The following is a 21683-nucleotide window of genomic DNA, read 5'->3' as shown; positions in this document are numbered from 1 at the left end:
ATCTGATTCTACAAAAAAAAGCAGGTGTTTTTGCCAAGTACAATACAGTATATCTGCTGGTGTAGAATTTTGATACTTTTTAGAATTATTTGCTCGCCTGTATGCATGGTCAGGGTGCAATCTTGTCCATATAATCATTTATTAACTCTAGGGATACTACACTGGTGACTGTGTATTTTGTTTCTGTTTCTATTGTTGCCAGTTATAGGACAGTTACAAATGTATCGAGACAGATTTTAATCTTTATTGCAACTCTCATCAATATACTGTGATTCTTTTAACTTCTCTGCTTTCACTATATCAGATTTTCTGATTCTCTTCATGTGTTCAATATTCCCTTCTGCTCTACTCTGTTGGCAGGAATAAAGTGAATTTTGTGAATTGCAGAGGGGAGAGACACAACTGAGCCACTTTTATTTTCCTCTTAAGTCTATGTATCTTCCATAACCTAAAATTTGACAGTTTCTCTCCTCTACTTATTTATTCTCTTTCTTTTCTTGGTTCCAATGCTGTTTGTTGTCAGTCATCTATGGGGAACGTGAGAGGATAAAAAAAATAAAAGTAATAGTGAAGTTTAAAATCCTGCAGAGATTTGCCTTCATATATGATTCCACTGGCTAATAATGAGCATAAGCATAAGACACTCTCCCATTTTAAAAAGTTGTATTTTCAAGTCTCCAAACTTAGGCAGAGTGAACAAGAACTTTCAGTTTCAGAGGGCCTCCTTGCTTCTTCCTTTGAAGAAATAATGGAGATTGAAACAGTTGGATAAATGCAAATCTTGTTAAACAGCACAAGAAATGAATGAACTTCTTTAATTCTGCTGCCCACAGGATCAGACCATTATGTTTATTCCTGCTAACTTTCTGCATCCCAGAAGTTCCCTGGCAGAAGACAAAGGATGGAGGATGAAGAAATCCAGCATCCGTTGTTCTTAAATGACACTTGAAAGAAACAGTCCTTCCCTGCTGCCACCTACCAAGGCTTTCAGAAATTCAATTTGCATTCTATGTTGACAGTTTAAAAGCACAGGCATAGTAATATCTGACCCACACAGATTCCATAGAGCAGCAAGGATAAGAGCTTTTGCTTTCTTTGAGAGAACTTTTCAAAGGTGTTAAATTGTAAGAAAGGAAGCAAAATGGTTCAGGCTTGGGAAAATTAGAGAGCCAGTTGCATGCTCTAAAATTTTTCTCTTTAAGTTCCCTCCCTCTAGAGGAAATTACAAAAATGTAAACAAATGAATAATAAAATATCTTTTTTTTTTTTTTGTCCTCGTGGAAGGCCTTAGGGAGATAATACTTAGGACCTAGTTCTACTCATTTATACACAAAGGATTTAAAATTAATTAAAAAGACATGAGGAAAAATATATATTTGAATCCTTCCAGATGTGTCTTTATGATATTTTCCTGTAGAACAAGAGGGCCAGCAGCTCAAACAGAGTTTAAGAATCAAATATTAAAACAGTAACTGTCAAAAATGCAAACCTTTTTCACACAATAATAAAATTTTAAAAGTATGTCTAGGAACTGTCTGTATTTCTGATGCAAGCCAATTTAGTAATTTAAAACATTGTTTGACCATTGAGTGAAGACCTTTTTCAAAGGGAGTTTGCAAAATTTTTAGATCTGAATACACAAGGCGATGGTGACAATTCTGAAATTTACCTGTTGGCTGGGTAAATGTTCAAAGGTCCCAAAACAGAAATCTCTGTCTGCTTAGCAGAAAACACAAATTCTAAAAATTACCCACATGTAAGAAGCACATACTAGAAATATAGGTTTTCCTTGCTAAAACTGGGAGACCAAAGTGTCAGAATTATGCCATAGGTGACCCGTGTGTACACTGTGGTGGCGGCTCTATTGTCACAGATCTGTGAACTCCAGTCTGAAAACAAATAAAAGAGCATTACATGAAGCTGACTTTCTTGAGTAATTAGGTCCACAAATTCGACCTGCTTTAGAGACAAATAGAGATTGGAACTAAGCTAAGAAAAATTTTATTATGTTATTGCACAGCTGAATTTCCCTTATGCTTCATTAGAGGTTATTGTACCTTTCTCCCCTCAAGCTACTTTGCATCAAAACTGGGTAGAAATACTTTGGCTCTAGAAATCATGTGTCTGGAAATGTGTCCCAAAATATGCCCTCCCTACTTGTGACTGATCGGTCTTGTCTGACTCTGTGCTACACTAGCTGAAACCTCTCAGAATAACAGTTCTCTAAACTTAATTATTTCAAAGTAAGACAAATTTCAGGTAAGCGGAGATTTTTCTCTGTGATGATTGACATTCATTGTCGTTTAGGTATGCAAAACCATAGATGGGAACATAAAACCCTCAGAATGCAAATTCCCTTGAAATGACAAGGCTTACTGATTCACTATCTTTTCTTTATAGAGAGGATTTTGAAATGAATGCTATAACCTCAGGCTTCAAAACAGGCACACTAACTGTGTTTACAGTAAAGTTCTATATACCAAATAGATGATTGACAATAAATCTTTCTGTTCAGTGTTATTCATACTTAAAAATTTACTTATATGACAGCAGTAAATTTGGTTGTAGTGGAAAGAACTATTATAAATTCTCTTTGAAAGATATCTACATTTTAGTCAAACTTGATTGATTTCAAAATTTTCTTTATTAAAAAATTCCAGCTATATTCCACGTCTATATATTTGAAACTACTTTTGAAATGGAAATCAGCTATAAATCCAAAACAATTCAAGACATGACAAGTCTTTTCTTACTGTTTCCTGTAAGTCCTTGACCAAATAATGCTACTTTGAAATGTAATTCTGATTGCTTTAGAAAAGTCCTCTGTGTTGACTTCTAAAATCAACTATGCTGATTTTTTTCTGCTGTATTTTGCATTTTCATTGCTTGTTCACTTGATATACATATAGAGGCCAAGTGTGTCTGTCGTGCTTTTTCAGTGCTGCCCCAAATTGCAGTAAAATTGCATCTGCTACAGTGCCAATGCTTACAGATTATTTGTTATGCACATAGCTTTTTCTAATACATTTATAGTTTTTATTAAAATTCTGCATAAAAATTTATAATGATTTCGTTTGCTGGGTTAATTTTATTTTTAGACCTTTTGTTGCTGTCAGTAATAAGAAAACATGCTTTTGTTCTAATTTCATAAATATCTTATCATGTATTTCTTCTTTTTAATTCCTAATTGTAATTCTTCAGGATGACTTTATTGAAACACGAGGCAAAGAACTCATGATAATTTCTTTGAAGCTGTAACAAGTCATTGACTAGTCTAAAAAGATGTGTGTGGCTGCCCACTGCTGGATGGAATGATGTTACAGGGTATTTCCTTGGGCTCCATTATGATATTGTCCTATCATTTTGAATGTGGCTCTTCATTTAAGAATGCAGACCTCCATTCTCCTTTAAACACCCTGTAGAATAAATTTGTGAGGTTTCTCTGTAATGCTGAGATGTTTTGCTTGTATGTGTAATATGTAAAGCAGTTACAATCTGCCTACTTTTTACATGTAACACATAATAATTTCCCTCTTTTATGTTAAGCATTATTCTTAGCCACTGGAAATTTATGTAATACCTTGTCTCAAAGTTTTGCTCAAATAGGCTAAGCTTTTTTATAATATGTATATATAAGAACAATAACTGCAAATTACCATAAACATATATGGCATTTATATGTTATGGATGTTTTTGACACCTCTAAAATAGATCCTTAAATTTTCTAAAAGTTATTGAAAAAACAACATTATTCCAAATAGCCTCACATCCCTAAGACCTATTGCTGAACTTGAAAATTAAAGTCTTCATTTTTAAACTTTAGGAAACAACCAGCTAGCTAATTATTAAAGTACACTTATCACTTTTTCTGTGTGACAAAACAGTTGCATTTGGAAATTATATTAATGCTCCTATTGCTATCTTGAAATATTTCACCCTTTGTTGGAGATCGCTTGTACAGCCTCTCTTTTTCTCATTGTAAAGGACCTTAGGAACAGCTGAAATCTGTGTCCTTCAAGGAGCTGCTAGTCTGTCTCAGTGCCTGCATCCTTTTGATGTCTTTCCTTTGAATTTGCAAACACTTCGCTGAGGGGCCAGGGTCACCACCAGAACAGACTTGCAGTTGGAAATGTACACAAGCAGGCACCAGGTCCAGTGGTTAAGACTAACCAGTATGAATAAAGAAGAATGAAGAATCATATGAGGAGACTGTGGGATGTTCATAGCATGCAGATGTGCCCGTGTTACAGATTTACCCTGTGAGAATACAAATGCCTGCACAGTGCACTCTATTTCATTGCAAATCCTGGAGTTTTTGATGCTTTGAAGGGTTTATGTCTTTCATCTCTATTTCATCTCTATTCATCTCAGACAAAAAAATGAGACACGTTTTGGCATGTACATTTGCATGGCACTGCTGTGTCCATGCAGGAGGATGGTGGAACTATGTCCATCATAACAGGGTGAGGATTTTTTAGATTTTTGTTTTCTTAATTATTTTTTAAAACAGTTCAGAAGTGACATAAAACACTACCTCCTTAAGAATCAGTAGATCTAGGTGTCACTTTAAATATTAAAAAATACTTTAAAAGTGTTTTGCAAGACTATTTGTCCAGAGCATGAGAATGAATTTCACTCTATGTGTGTAAGAGTTGTTTAATTGCTAGCAATAGCTGTTTACACTGACAGTACATCCAGTGATTAATTCACAGGATTCCTAAGGGAAGACTGAGCCACAAAAAGGTCTCAAAGATGCAAGCCAGGGTAAAGAGTGTGTTGTAAAATATTTAGCAAACATTAAAGCAAACCACAAAGAACTACAGGAGGAGCCAAGGGTAGGGAAGAATATATTATCTGCCTCAAAAAAAAGAGCTTTTAACCTGGAGATAGATTTTTTAAAGGGGATTAAAGACTGTGTTTCCAATGGACACACAAACACACCAAATTGGGATAATATGTAAGGATGTGTATCACAGGGAAAAGAAAAAGTTGCATTACATTGTTTCCTTTTTAATTGATTGATTGCTTAATTGAGTATTAGGATTTTGACTGCTTGATGATGGTATTAATAAATCAGACAAATTATTTTATATTTACATTTTGTATTAAAATAGTCAGTTACAAATTTCTTCTTTGCTATGGATTGATCTATTATTTTTCCCCTAACATTGATATGCATATCATTGCAGGAAGGGATATAAATAAGGATTTCTCTCCATCTAATTAGTTTAATTGATTTGTGCTGAAATAGTTGACCTTTAGCACTAGGTTCTCCCTTCACATTGAAAATTGACAGCTCACTCTGATGATCATCAGCCATGGGGAAAATAAGTTAAGATTTCAATTAAAAGCATGCAGTGTAGGCTAATCTATGGATCTCACATTAGTAATGCTCCGTGCTTCCCTGCTAGAGAGTATGTATCATATTTGGGCTGAAATATATCATATGGAAAGCACCTGAAGAGGTACTACAGTGAAGTATATCTTAAAATTGACAAACCAAACCTATATAAGTGTCTTAAAGCACATATTCATACATGTCAACAAATTACATCTAGTCAATAGCACCCCTCTTTCATGTCAAAGATCACAAGGTATTTAAAATAAGCTAATTCTTACATTGTATTTCTTGGGTCCCCTTAGCTGTCTTCACTGTTTGCTTTAAGTCTTATTTTTCAGGAAAAACTGACCTAAAACTCTTTTTTATTAGACAAACAGGCAGAAACAATCCACACGGGGGTAAAGTGTCAGACCCACCTGTGGTCTTTAAGAGGGCAAAAACCAGAAATAATAAAAGTTGAACTAGATGGAATACACTAAATATTTTTGGAGTAAAAATTTTTCTTCAATAATATCATTAGAAGAGTCTTCAAAATGTTTTATATTTTTTACTTCTAAAAAGCACTTTTCATTAGATGACTTCAGTGAATTTCAAAAAAAGGTGCAAAACTCACTGAACATAACAACTGTGTTTGAAGCCTATGCTATGGCAGAAACACACCCTATCTCATTTTATTTAGTATATTACATTAGCGTGCTTTAAATGAGACAAAATTAAGTGTTTCAATAGAAAAAAATATGACAATAAACTCAAAGCAATTTTCTCAGTTCTAAACCACTTTACTTTGGACAAATGCTGTTCCATGATTGGAACATATTATTACTTTTGTTATTTGTACTACTGCAGTTGGAAGCATTCTCTAGCAGAAGGTGTTCAGTATTAAAGTACATTTTGTTTGCTCTGGTGTATGTCATATGTTGGATGCAAAGTGGGAATAATTGGGCATATATTGAGTAATCTATTTGCTGAATTATGAGGATGAAGTGGAAGTAAGATGAAAAATAGATTGTTTTTCGAGTAGGAAAGGAAGCAATGACTAACTCTACAAAAGCATCTTTATATTATTCAAAATAATTCCTCATAAAAATTCATGACATTTAAATTAGCTCTAACAGTATAATATTCCAATGATGTTGATTCAATTGCAAATAGCCGCTGGAAATATTCGTTACCATCTCTGAGTCAATGTTTTAAGTCTTCAAATCATTTCCTCTTTGTTGTTTCAAAGGAAAATAAAATATATCCCTAATTATTTTTCCCATGTCTGTCTACAATATCCTATGTTCTTAAATTCGATGCCTTGTATGACCAGATTTCTAAGAAAAAGACAAATTCTATAAAGTGAGAGGCTATTGCAGGTTTTCAAGTTAAATTATCATGCATCTTCATTGAATAGAGGACTACTGAAAAGCTCAACAAAACAATTTTTGGATTGAAGGTTTACTTATTTTTGTGAAAGACCTGGCAAAAATATATTTTTCCCCGAAGAAAGACCACCTTGCATATATAACTTTTCTCCCTTTCTCATGCTATCATATCTGTGGTGAAAAGGGCTGATGAGGATCACCCATATTTTCCTTGAGAACTTCCAGCTTCTAAGTCATCCCCACTGCTTCTTTGGAAAACAATTCAAATTTCTTGATTTTTCACTCCTTTGCAGAAGAACCAAATATTTTGAGCAGAAAAGACACAAATGAATCTTGACTGATTTATGATGAGACAACTGGAGAAAAGGAGGCTCTGGGTGTACCTTATCACTCTCTGCAACTATCTGAAAGGAGGTTGCAACAAAATCAGGGTCGGCCACTTCTCCCAGGCAACTAGTGACAGGACAAGAGGACATAACCAGAAGCTGCGTCAGAGAGTGTTCATACTGGACATCACAAAGAATTTCTTTGCTGGAAAGGTGCTTAAGCATTGGCATGCATTGCCCAAGGAGGCAGTGGAATCACTGTCCCTGGAGGTGTTCAAGAAATGACTAGATACAGGCCTTAGTGCAATGGTCTAGTTGTTCTTTGATAGGTCAAATGTTGGACTCAGTGGTCTTGGAGGTCTTTTCCAACATTTATGAGTCTCTAATTCTATGACTAAGACAACTGAGATATGAAAAAATTGAAATTTTGACATCTTAGCTATTCATTTTGCTTTCCTTTACATTCTGTGACAAGAAGTAGCCATTTATTGAGACTGCCAAGAACTAGCCATTTATTGAGACTGCCTACCATATCACACGCCATTTTCCTCCTCCTTTCTACTGCTTGTAAAGTGAGCCCAGACCCACTACCTTACGTGCTGACATCCAGAATCCAACATTCAAAATGAGGTCTCCAGTGTAGGTTTCCATCTCATGGTTTGTTTGATTTTGTTGATTTTGACAATGCAATGTCAATAGACAATGTCAATAGAAAATGCAATGATATTGCATTGTCTTTTGCTTTCAGTGATAAGTGGGATAGAGTAGCAACTTTAGAATAAAATCTCTCTCAGATAAACTAAACCACCACAGTAGGAAATACACAGAGGAGGATCAGATGAACTAACAAGTTCTTGAGAAATCTACTGGCTTCCACTTAGTTCTGGGGGATTTTTTGTGTGTGTGTTTGGTTTGTTGGCTTTTGGTTGAAGTTTTTTTGTGTATGTTTTTTTTGGTTTTGGTGTTTTGCTGGGTCTGCTTTGGGTCCTTTTTTGTTATAGTGATTACAGTTTCATCAGAAAAATATTATTTATTCACATTTTGCTGTGTTTTAATAGTGATCCCAGTTCTCATAGGAGATGACTTGGATGGACACCTTATCAGCAACAGATTTCTGCTATTTTTGCGTCTCTCTCCCAAGTTATTGCCAAGCTACATGTCATTGAGCAGTCTAAGAGGAAACCAATGTGCATGCACAGACCAGAGCAGAAAGTATATGTCTGTTTAAAAACATGAGGAGCAACACTGATACAATCCACTGTACAGAATGAATGCACATATTTCCATAAGCTTAGAAGACTGAAAACTTCCACTGAAACCATGTAATTAAAAGTTGCAATGAGAAAAATGGGTTATCATTCTTAGTGACATTTGATTAAACATGCTAGCTCACAAAAATACACAAATGAAGGTCACATTTGCAAGTATTATAAGACAGTCTACATTTTAATTAGATAGTTGAGAAATGTCAATGAGTTAGTAACTGACCAGGAGTCACTTATAGAAAAAAAGTAAAAAGGAAAACAAAGCATCACACCAAATTCAGAATCCTTTACTCTCTATAAAGTTCAAACATTACAAAGACAGTTTTCAAAGAAATTTTGGGGTTGATTCAATGAATTTTCCTTGTAACTTTTCTCTCTTTAAAGAAAGAATTGCATTTTGGTCAAATTACTGTGTACCATTATTTGAACTTTATTGAACTATGCTTTGCCTTTAAAAACCAGCTATGAAACATAACAGGGTAGTATTTGTGCTTCATACTTGCACCTATGGACTGTACGCAAGGAACTTGTGTAAATATTTGCTTTCTTGTGATCCCCTTTCCCGCAGAGTAAACTTTGTTCTTCCACAACAGCATACACAAAATAAAGTTGAATTTAATCTGACATAGATATTACAGGAATAAAATTCTTTCAAATTATCTTAAAATTCATATTTTTGGTTTTTTCTAAGACCAAAAAAATCCCTCGGTAATCCATGGAAGACAGGCTCTCTATTACCTATGGCACTGTTGTTTTCCTTCTTGTCTTGATTCTGATCAATCTGACTGAAGAGCAGCATGTGCTGGAAATAATAAGACATGAATTAATTATTTATTGATACAGATTCCTTAAAAAATTACCAAAACTATATCAGTTTGCTGTTGGAAATCCATTAAGAAAATTAAAAAGAAATAATCTATCTTTAAAAGTGTCATACCACTGTTAAAATTACTATAAATCTGATTGTTCTAGTTCAAAGAAATATGAAGGCTAACCCAAATCACTGATTTTATTGTGGCTGGTTTCTAGTTGCTTTATATCCTTACCATTTAGGCCTACATCTTCCTTATCCGTGCCATGCAGCTGAAGGAATTTTTGGATGTTTCATCCCAAATACTTAACTTATTTCTCAGAATGAGACTAGGGAAAACATAATTTCATAGTGAAGCTCAAGTACAGCAGCATTTTGAGAGCTACCTATAGTAGTTTTGATGAAATTTCTCAAGGATTTTTAGGGTAGACTGGTAAAGTAAAAAAGCACGTTAAGAGAATAATATCTATTCTCCAGCAGTTTAACTACTATGTACTTAAATAATGGAATATATAAATTTATACTCCCAAATCTCAGAAGTCTAATCCAAACCAAATTAAAGGAATAATTTTACTGTAAATAGTACTCCAATAAAAATATATTCTAATTAAGGCACTGTAACTAGGTAGTTCAGAAATCTAAATCTCTGAAGGTGAATGCTCAACTTAGGAAGTAAGTTTTGTTTCCAGGCAAGTGTGTTTTCTGCTGTAGTTGTCAGTAACGATCACAGGCTACAGACTTTCAGTAAACAAAACAAGAAATATTTCCTCATGTATAATTTATTAACCATTTCCAGTTATGTTTTACAAGGGAAACTTTACTCAGATACAGCATCCCCGTGAGCATGACAGAGCAACTGGAGTCAGGGTGAAATATCACACTGATCGTTAATCCCAGCCAAACATAGCAATTATACCATAGAAGGTCAGAAAACAGATTATGTAACACTATCATTACTGCAGGACCTTTTCACCATGTCACATGACTTTTGTATCCTTTCCTCCTCTTTCTTCCCATTGTACTTTGCATTCATACCATCTGAGATCTTGTAGATTATTTTTTTCTTTCAAACCCTGAGACTACCACTGCAGAAGTAGTGTTCCCCACTCTGCTTGATAACAAAGAATTATAGAATCATCTCCTATTTTTAAGCAGAAAAAGAACTGCAGTCTTCTTAACTTGATGAGGCAGCACAGAACAACTTCATTTCACAAAACTGACTACATATTTCAGCAAAAAGAAGTTGTCAGGACTATTTAAGTGTTGTTGAATCCTATTTACTAGAGTGGCTTTTTGTGTTACATACACAAACAAGAAGGAGAGTCACAACCTAAAAATGGCAGATGTTACATACTATGCCAATGTGAAAAGGATGTCTGGTTTTTAAATATTTATCACCAGCAGAGATGACAGAACAGTGATCTTTTTTTCTTCATGGCACTTTCAATTGTTCTCGAAAAGATCTGTTCCTTCATAGGCACTGGATATGCAGTCTGGATCCCTTTACTCATCTCTGAATATATTTTTGAATGTTCTTCTAACCTCCTTAATATTGTTGCATACTTCTGCCTGCTTTGTTCCTGCAGGTCCTGAGTTATAGTTTTTAATCTATTGTAACGTAGTTTATTTTCTTTATATTTGATGTCATAAAGGGACCGAAAACTTGGGCACTATTCTTATTTGTAAGAATAAGAAATTTTAAATAGAGTCAGAAAAGGCAAAAAAAATAAAGGGAAGTTGAAGAGACAGCAGAGGAGGTGACTTTGGCATGTGTATGTTTTTGGGAAAAGCATTTGTGCATACAGGTACTCTTGGCCTGTTTAGCTAGCCTGCTTGATTTGCAGAGTAGTGTTGGATTGAGAAGCACATTTATTTTCAGTTAGTGTTTCTGCATTGCACATACAAAGGGAAGGAAGGCTGTGAAGGAAAGATGGTGGCCTGGCAGACACTTTTCTGCTATGAGATAGAAATATAGGATCATGTAAATAGAATTAAAAACATTGAAAACTCATGTTTCCATAAGCAAGAAATTTAGTGAATACCTGATTTCTATACTGTGGTGAAGCTGCAGGGAAATTTTCTTAGACCTCCATGCTGCTACCCAATTCTTTTCAGAAGCTGAGTCTCTCATCAAGCCTGGTATGTTTCTGTCACTCCTTTTATAGATAAAACTTTTCTGCTTTTCTACTGCTTAACTAAACATTCTTTTGCAAAGTGATAGACTTAGTCTCTATTCAGTGTTCACATATTGTTGGTTTTTTGGATTTTTTTCCAGATTATTCAGAAGCTGTTCCTGGTGTACCCACATCATATGCTGCTATCCTAAGAATCAAATCAGGTAGTTCATCTTTAGCCTCATTTAATTCAAAGAGCAGACCACGATTAAGCAGTCCTCCATTAGGAAGCGTATCTTCACCAGGCTGGAGAGGAGCCACACAACATTATCACTCCCCAACAAACCTCTACCACTTCTCAGAGACCTTCAAACATGATGGTAAGTGTAGCTTCCCCCTCTAAAACTTGGAAACATTTTTCAAAATCAGTGTATTTTGGTCAGATTATTTCAGTATTTCTCAGACACAATTTTGAATTTCATTAAGTGTCACAAGGAGGTGCTTTCCTTTAGGCTCTTCAGAACAGCCTTAAAGTCACCAGTTAAAATACCCTTTCTTAAAGATTCCTATGCAGAATTGTTTTATGCAGGTGTTGCTACATGAAAATAGCAAACTAGTGATTTGAAACTCCATTATAGCACAATTTCATCTAGTAGTAAAATCCAAGCAAATTTTTCTCCTTGGAATAATTTAATTTAATCATGAATGCCAGTAATATAAATTAAACATGAAGGATAAACCTTATAAAAGTACTTTTTCGCTAAATTATCTCTTCTGTGTAGTCAACTGTGTCATACATGTACTTATGTGCATGCTTGGATAGTTTCTGGTATGATATGACATCATTCACCTCTAAATGCAATAATTCATAGGAACAATACATATTTTCCCATGTTTGGTTACATTTTAAGAAGCCACTTTTCTAATACCATTTCTTTAGTGACAATAATTACCTGAATTGCAGTCAAAAAAAGATAGAGAGCCAGAAAGAAAGAAAGAAAGGAAGGAAGGAGAGGGAGGTGGGGAGGGAGGGAGAGATTAGAGGATACATAAGCATATTATAAGTATAATCCTCATTTACATCTAAGGATGTAAAACAGGAAAGAATTGTGATTAATAGTGTGCAGTTCAATGAAATTCACACAATATCATGAGTGTGATAACAGGTTACTTTTTGACTCAACAAAGTCTTATTTTTTTCCCCAGAAAATGTCTTGCATTTATTGAAAATTAATGGTGTATGCAAGTGGTTTGTGTAGAAAAATGGCTAATATACAAGCATAAATATGTTCCCTGAATAAAGTTTGATCTAGAAAAGAAACAATTTGATCCTGTCAGCAGATAAATTCTGTTTGATACCACTTTTGGGATAGGGGCATGTTTCTACATTTGTCCTTTCAGTGTAATATTCATGTAAGCAGTGACTAGAGTGAACTCAGTTTTTCCCCATTCACTAGACAATGATAACTCCTCCCTGACAATCTTTTAAGAACAGGTTAAATTAATGCCAGTTATTAGAACTATAGTCTATTATCCTGATCTTTTACAGCATGAATGTCTAAAGACTGAAGGAGAAAGAAAAAAAATACAGATTATTTGAATAATATAGTGCAAGCTACGACTAGAAATCCTGGACATCTCCAGAAAGCACAGTGAGATCATAGCTCAGGGATGATCATCGTACCATAGATATGATCTGTGATTTAGGTCAGCAATCATGACTCTCCTCAAAACACTGGGGCCACATTGCAGCTCAGCAGTTGAGATTCATCAGTTTCTCAGGAGCAAGTGGAAAACAACTGACTGCAGACAAAATTGTCAAAGGGCCATACCTCATAAGGCCTAATGAACAGAGTATTTGATGAAGAACAGAGGAACACCAGTCTTCTAAAGACTACAGAAAATAGCCCTAGGAGATTTATTTCATCTTGGTATATCCAGCTGTGTAGTCACTTGTAGAAATAGGTAAATCTGAGTCACCTGATGATATTTAAAAGCCCTTGATTAACTGAAGTGCCTGCATAGCACAAGCATAGGTATGAGACAGTATTTAGAAAAGATCAGCGTGTGACCAAGTAGGATAATCTGCATCATATAAGAGGACTTGTACACATCTGTCACGGCAGCTGAATGGAACTTATTTTCTAAACCTCTCTCAGTTCTGTAAATAGCTTGAGCCTGAATAAATATCTTTGATATTTAGAAACTGAGAATTTTATATAGAATATTATGAGAATAAGTGACTATTTCAACTATCTGTCATTACACTTGTATTTCTAAATTTCTTGATTTTGATTTAGTCTAAAGGTATTTTTTTGGTTCTTTTTTTTCTTTTAATTTTATTTTTACAGGTCTTGAAGTAAGGATATTCTAGTTATCATCCTAAAAGTGCTATGTGATGATAGAGTTAAGTGGTCATGTTTACTAGACAAGGCTTCCTAAATGAGGAAATGTTACAGCATCCTGTGGTAAAAAGACATCACTGCTTCAAGTGAGAGGACATTTTTAGGAAGTGATAAAACAGGTTTTAGATTATTATAATGTAGAATTTGCATAATTCAAACGTCTAATATATGGCATAAATTCAGGAGTGAAGTTTGTCATAAAAAACACCCAAGAATACTTTTATTAGCTGCTGAATTATACCAGTTCTCAAGTGACTTCTCAAATTATTTCCCAGCAGACATGTTCAAACACCTGACATGGCTTATAATAAAGATTCTTTTATACTGACTTGATGCTATTTCATTTGCACTTTCAATTCAACATGTGTTTCCTGATATCTTAAATTAAAAGAGCTGTGCTCTAGCTCACTGCTGACTTTAAATTATCTGAAATTATTTAGCGTAAACATGCAGCTAAGGTAATGTGGTCTTTCTCTTCAAACTATGTATCAATGTGTAAAGTCATGACTAAAAAATGTGAATAAAAAGTATGAATTATTCATTAAATACTCTTGAAGAATCATAAAACTGCAAACTCTCATATTTTCTTACTGTTCCAAAAACTTTTGGAATTGCTGTAGTAAAGATAATTGAACTTAACCTTGAATAAGGACTCTCTTTGTCCTTTCATCTTTGGTTTGACACATTTTGCAAGAAAATGAAAAACAGAGTCTGTCACAACTGAAAGTGTTTGAATCAATGAACCCCAAGATATGCAAGATCTGAATGTAATTTTTGTAAAATGTTTCCCCACCATCTGCTAGATTCAGCATTTACCAGTCTGAATTATAGACATAAACTACTAATTTTTTTCTGTTACTAAAAATATTTTACAACACTGATTCATATGGCATGCGGTTTAGATATTATAAGCTAAATTTAGAACAGATTTATTTGTTTCAGAATAGAGAAAGCATTTTCAAGAAACAGTAAAATCTTGTATCATCTTGCTTATTAAGCAAATAAGCATGTTTCAGAAAAGGTAAATCTGAAAATATGAGAAAATAAGTTAATCTTCTTTGCAGTATAAACTTAATAATGCATGTACTGTACAATGTTCCACCATGCAGCACACTAGAATCAATAAATATACATTGGGGCATGTGTATCAGCCTCAGTTTTCCTCAAAAGGACTCTCAAAGTTTCTCCGCTTTTAAGCTGACTGAAACACGGTTTAAAAATTAAAAGGTTTTTTTAGAAATGCATATGTTGCAAATATACATGTGTGTATATGTGTATATATATATATATATATAATGTCTCTGCTTCTATATGTGCAAAATAATTATTGTAAATTTCAGCAACTTTTGTTAATTTCAAAATATGTTACTCAGAGATTTAATCATTTAATCACTGGAACATATTTTGCCTTGATGAATTTGTGGGCTTCATTTTTATTTTACTGAAATTTTGAAAAATGTAATATTTTGACATATGGTAGTGATATTAGAATGAATAGAATTTTTTTATTTCTTAGGTGTAAAGGTGAAAGATTATATCATAGAACCTACCTGTAAAATAAGTATTGCTGCTGAAGTTAATACAGTTTTTCAGGGTTTAAGGAAAAACCAAAATAGCTTCTAGCTTTTATCTGGGGAAAGCAATAGGTTTCCATTTAAATCAGAGTGAATATATATCAAAAATATTTCTGAATATACTGAACAGGTTTCCTGTCTGGTTCCATGATAACAAAGGTAATCAGATCATCTATTCGAGTCATCAGTTGACTGAAGTTCATACAAGCATAAGCTGAAAATCAAGAACTGAAAGAGAGAAATTCAAAAACAAGGTTGATAGTGAGTAGCATCATAGTGTGATCCACCTATACCAAAAAGAATCTTTTAATTTGTAGGACCAAACTGAAATGAAACGACTTTGCTTAATTTTAATTACTTCTTCTTATATATAGATTTCAGCAACATGTAAAGCCTTATGAACAACAATTTCTTCAACCTTCTTAGTGTGTCCTGAACACATTAATACCTAGGTCATTGGGATATAGTTTGGTCTGCATTGTGTCTTATAGGTACTTTTCTGGATAGGCCCTATATGCAGAGTAATGTCATCTGTATTTTAGGAAGGAAGGTCTGTTAGTGATCCCTCATTTTAGACTGCTTTAGAAGTTCTATCATTTTATATTTCTTGTGTAGCTTTTCTTTAGACAATTCTTCCATCTCTACATGGGCTCAAAAAATCTTTGAAACATGCGGGTGAAAAATAGAGCAATAGGAAAACGTTCTTCCTGGTGCTTCTAAAGAGACATGAGTGGAACAAGGGGAGCAGACCTGAAGGAATACTTCCTTCCCCCATATACAAAGGCTGCCTGAGCATATCCTCTCACATAATGTGTCTGTTGCTCCTTCCCATCAGTAATTCAGACTAAGAAGATGGCTCAATGACTGATTAGTCATGTATCTTGGAGGGTACTTATTTAAGAAAACATTTATAATAACTTCATTTCTTTTCCTCTTTAGGAGTACAGCACTTAGAATTATCCAACTAGAAGTAATAGTGTCAGTGCAGCTTCAATGCAGGATTTTGAACAGGGTCATATTTTTTATTCCTGTCCACTTCTGTGTTCCCAGAGTTCCAGGAATTAATTCATTTTCTCAGTATATTAATTGACCTGTATTTTTATCAACAATGGTGGCAAGAAATCAACTGTTGAAGAATTACACTATTTCAATTGCTACAGGATTCAAAGTACAGGAAACTTTATTCTCATCTGCAGTTTGTTGCTATGATATCTGCATTGCTCAGAAAGAAGAACTAAAGAACATCTGATTTTTTTTTCTTCATCAGTAACTGAGGAAGAGAATAAAAGTAGGAAAGAATGTGTGTAGATAAGAGAGAGAGAAACCACACTTTGACTACTCTCTGAGTTGCAGGATACTGATTCTAGCTTACATTCCCATGAGGATTTAAATACTTGGTACTAGGGAGTCACATGTTCCAGAAATTTTATGTGCAGAAGTGCTGTAAGGAAAACACTGGCACTCAAAGAAAATTGAAGAACTGTGCTGAAGAATATTCAAGAATTTAAAAGAGGGATTTTTCTTATATCTTGAACGTTTTCCATATCCTTCTTAAAAGTTGTGAGGGGATCACAAAATAGCTGCTGCACTGCTGGTTGCAGAGCACACCTGTATTACCAAGACTCTGTGGTAAATCACTGTTCTTAAATAAATAGCACTTAAAACAACTAGTTTTCTGTATCTTGTTTAGTAAAAATATCTATGAGGAATGGAAATATTTCCCTTGAGAAATTATAATAGTAAATTGAAATATATGCATGCTAACATGCATATTGAATATTCATTTAATTTTATGTTCTTGATAAGTTAGAAAGAAAAAAGGTGTGGAGCTCAAATCCTGCCATGCACACTCATGAAGGACTATCCTGTTAAAGAGTATGGGTCACAGTTAGCTGTGACCTATAGGTGCAAAAAAAAAAAACATGGGTGCAAAAAAACCTGATGTTTTTGGATCTCTGAAGGCATCAGAAAACATACATCAGCTTATATATCCATATGTACAAAGATATATACATAAACACAATAAGAAAATGAGGGCAATAAGGATGAGGTCAGGGATATTTCCCCAAAAAGACCACACGAAGCAGAAGAGCCAGCCAATGGTTCATGAATTAGAAAATTTATTCCAAAGTCACACAGAGGGGTTGGGTTGCTCCCCTCTCTGTGGCTTGAGGGGAGTTTCCAGCTGTCTGTGGGACCATGGTGTGCAGCAGGCTGGGGCTGGAGGTGTTTCCTTGTCCTAGGGTCGATGGCTGAGTCAAAAGCTGCAGAAATCTCTGTCTGAGTAGCTTAGGGAGAGGACAAGTGTGTGCCATGGTCTGGTCCTGCACCTAGCCTTGCATCTTTTTCTTTTCTTTCCAGCAGTCCTAGACTGTGATATCATATTTTATCTCCAGAGTCCCTCCTAGGGAGAAGATAAAATCATTAATCTTCATTAATATTCATCCTATCCATATGCCTACTAATCTGCATGAAATAACACCTAAATCTAAAGACATTATTTAGATTTGTTATTCGTAATTAATTTTTGGTTTTGCTAAACTGCAGCTCAATGTCAGTTCTGTTTATTTTCACTTACATACATTAGTGTTTTCTTTTGTGGAATGCAAGAAGTGACCAAATGATAAAAAATCCACACACTGTATTTGTACCAACATTTTCCTTTTTTAAAATAAGTTTTGCCAGCTGAATCATTTTCCCCTGTGGCATTTTAAGATGTACTTCTCAAAATTCATTACTGGAGTTATTTTGTCTTCAATAATATCAATACATATCAGAAGTCACTTATTGTGATTGATTTGTTTGTGGATTGTTTTTTGGGGTTTTTTTTAATATGCAGATATTTGTTCCAGAACACACATTTCTGCCAATAAACCCCAGCAAAGCAATGTACCTACACATTAATATAGATATGCAAAACAGCAATCCATACTCCTTTACAAAGTCCTACAAGTAAGGCTAATAAGCTGGAAAATTATGGGAAAGAGATACTATTAATTGCTTCTGCTCTTATTTGCTGACTTTACAAATCAACAGGCTAATTATTTAAATCTATTCCAGCAGAAGCAAACACACCGGAAAATATAGGTATTTTCAAAATCTGCATTTAAATAGTAGTGTAAAAAGACAAAACGGAAGTGTATAATAAGTGTGTAGTCACTAAAAAGAAAGCTCAAAAAGCATAACGGGGTCTTATGTAATTTTTACTATATGATAAGAGAGTTGAGAAACCCCAAATGGAAGAATTTAAAGACATAGAAATTTACATCTAAAAACTAACGTGCTATTACCTATGTCTCCCACAATTCTCATCCTTTTCAGACTCCAAGTCTTTCTTTTCTGTACCAAGACTTGTAGCCCCATGTACCTTTTCTGCCTACTCAGATTTTCTGAGGCTGTTAGCCTCAGATAATATGATAAAGGTTATTATTAGTATGATAAAGTATTAAATTAGTATGATAAATGTTACAGTTCCCAAAACTGTGAAACCCTAACATGTGTTTGAAGCTGTGTGGAGTTGGCAAAACAATGTAGTAAGTAATTTTCAGGTGAGTGACCAAACTCCAAGTCTTCAGGTATACCTTTTTTCACTTCAAGCTGCTGTTGGTAGGACAAATACAGCAGGACGTTATAAAATGTTTAATGTAGTGTGCTGTCCTCAGTAAGAACTGGAGGACATCTATCCCATGAACACATGAAACCCTAAAACCAGCAGGGAAAACCCTGCTCCCATATGTTTCATTGCAAGTAGCAGGACAATGCCACTACCTCTCTGCAGACAGGCTAGTGCTTTAAAGATGAAGAGCACCGTGTGATTAAATCATCCATGAGTCTAGAGTAACCTAAAAATATTAAAATTCCACAGGCTTCTGGTACACAGTGAGAATTTTTTTCATTCAGACCAACATGTCAGGAATACTCTGCTTGTGACCTTTTACTTTTCTGAAGGGTTACACTTCTCACTTCATAATATGAATGAACTGGAATCACAGATGTGTTCTATGGGTCTGTACAGCTTTTTTTAGTTCAGAAATGTAAATTCTTATCAAGATAAAGGTACATGCCAAAATTAGACAAGACAGTGGAGGAAAATGAAATGTCAGATTTAGCTATATATTATTTAGTAACAGACATTGGCTGTCATTAATTTTCTGAATGATTTTTCTTAGCACTCCTTGACGTAAGGAAGGGGAATTGTGTATTAGTCTTCTGTGGAAAGGGGAGGGAATATTGTGTATCAGTTTTCTGTGACATAAGCTGCTGCAAGCAGTAGGAAATGTTTTGCTTACCTTGCTCACTATAAGCAGAGTTAATTCCTCTTAAGTCTCTTGAGCTTCTCACTAGACTTCAGGCCAAAATATATCTGATGAGAAATCCATTCTTAGACATAATAAACACTTAAATCATACTATATGTTTTATGCTTCACTTAGTAATTTATTTTATATTTCTTCATTGTCTTTTTTTTTTCCTTTTAATAATTGCTTTTTAATAGAACATCAAAAGTAATGCAACATGAACCTTCGGAAAACAAATATAATTATGCATACTTTAATCTCACATTATAAAATCTATAACACATTTGCATTTTTTGAGCTTTTCTAAACAGTAGCACTTATTTTTTTGACAGAAAGTGTTGATTATGGGCCGGTGTTTGTACAAGAGCCAGATGATATGATTTTTCCAACTGATTCTGAGGAAAAGAAAGTGTCTCTGAATTGTCAAGCACGTGGAAATCCTACTCCTACATACAGGTATCTGTTTTAGAATTTTATTTTTTAGCTTTCAGAATATTAGCCACTGCAATCCTACTCTGAGAGTCAATGTATTTTGGTGAGAAACAACAGAAACAGCTCTCTGACACTAGTAGTTTTCCTGATTGAATGCTTTTTGTGATTGTGAAAAAGCAAGAAAGTAGAAATGGCAGTGATTAAGGCAAAGCAATATTTTAAGTTTCAAATTATATACTCTCTGCATCATTTCTATCCATGTGGAAAGACTCTTTTGTCCCATTTATTGAATTGTGCCTGCAACAACTGACAAAAAATATCTAATTCTTTGGGTTTCCTTTTTATTTCTAAACATCTATAAAGCTACAAAATACTATCCCAACATATAGGGAAGGCAGTAAAGTATATGTACATTAGATGATGTGACTTGGCACTACAAGATACCATGGCAGTGTCAAATCTGGTTGTTTTTCACTCACAAGCCTACCATTTTATTCCTCTGCAACTATCATCTGTTGCTTATTTTTCCATACAGACATGTGGGCCATGGTTATCCATTATTCAGGCCTGTGATGACACATCTGTGAGCTTCAGAGTGCAGTTTATTGATGGTGCTCACTTACAGGTGGTAGCAGTATGTTGCAGTCACCTTACCCATTTGCTTATATCTGTCTCTGCTCATATTTTATGTAAATTACTAGTGATGTAAGAGGGCTGGGGGAACATATGGTTGGTTATTTTTTCCCACATACCTTTCATCTTTTCTCATAGAATCATTCTTCAATTATAAAGGGAACATAAGGACCCTTATTGTTTTTTATCATAGATGGCAATCATCAGTTCTGCCTTTTGTCTTTTGCCTTTTACCCTTATTTAACTTGTGGATTCTTCAGAATTCTGGTTGAATTTTCCTTAGAGCTACTTGAATCAGAGCTCTTGCATCTCTATAACTTGAAGAAATCCAGAAGCAGTACCATCTTTAAACATTATAACAATTCAATCTGCCTCTTTGCAACATATGCACTCATTAAATGGATCTGATGCATGATACAAGCCACCTCCTCCCCCGACAGCACAGGCATGACTAAAACATGTAACACGGGATTAGGAATGAATATCCAGAAATTCTCCAAACTAGAATAGCATGAATTCCTCACTATTTAGTATGAAAGCTATGTTGCATTCTTTACTGACATTTCATGTGTAAATTCTGTTACCTACTGGTGATTTTTGATCATAAAAAAAAAGAGAAAAAAAGAGAAAAAAAGGGGGTTAGTGCCACACATTGTGAAAGTGTGCTCCGTCCATTAAACATAGCCTGTGACTATGGGAAAAGGCACAAATTCACCCCCAAAAGAGGAGAGTCCTATATTCAAGTCTCCCCAAAAACCTCATTATTCTTGGAGAAATTTTGTTTGTGGAGAATTTATGCCATCTCCTTTCTTCATCCAACCATTTTTTTTGCATTTTCCCAGTGGAATGCAATCAACAAATACAGACTTTCAGCATGTTTTAAAGGGTGACTATAAAGATGATAAGGACTCTTTCTTCACAGAGAGCTACATGGAGAAGGCAAGAGGCAAGAAGGTTTCTTACTCCTCGGTAATCACTGAAGCCTTTTAAGATGCAAACAAACAAAAATCATCTCATCTAGGCTCCATTTTCCATATAATGTTAGAGAAAATGATCTTTTAAAATCTTTTCCAACCTGGGATGCTTTATGGCTTTTTGATATCCATTTCTTCAATTCT

At 34.5% G+C, this 21683-nt stretch overlaps 1 protein-coding gene across 2 annotated transcripts in view; it reads left to right on the top strand.

The window, feature by feature from the left end:
* Positions 1-21683, top strand: part of CNTN5 (contactin 5) — a 604610-nt gene that overhangs the window by 359846 nt on the left and 223081 nt on the right. For both annotated transcript variants that reach the window (XM_030945129.1, XM_030945140.1), the window contains exons 4-5: positions 11386-11604; positions 19833-19956. In XM_030945129.1, the coding sequence (XP_030800989.1) occupies positions 11386-11604; positions 19833-19956 (343 nt within the window). The remainder of the gene's footprint in view (positions 1-11385; positions 11605-19832; positions 19957-21683) is intronic.

The sequence above is a fragment of the Camarhynchus parvulus genome, chromosome 1, assembly GCF_901933205.1.
Source record: "Camarhynchus parvulus chromosome 1, STF_HiC, whole genome shotgun sequence".
NCBI lineage: Eukaryota > Metazoa > Chordata > Aves > Passeriformes > Thraupidae > Camarhynchus > Camarhynchus parvulus.
The sequence above is the reverse complement of the archived record's forward strand: the minus strand, read 5'-3'. Positions and strand labels throughout refer to the sequence as shown.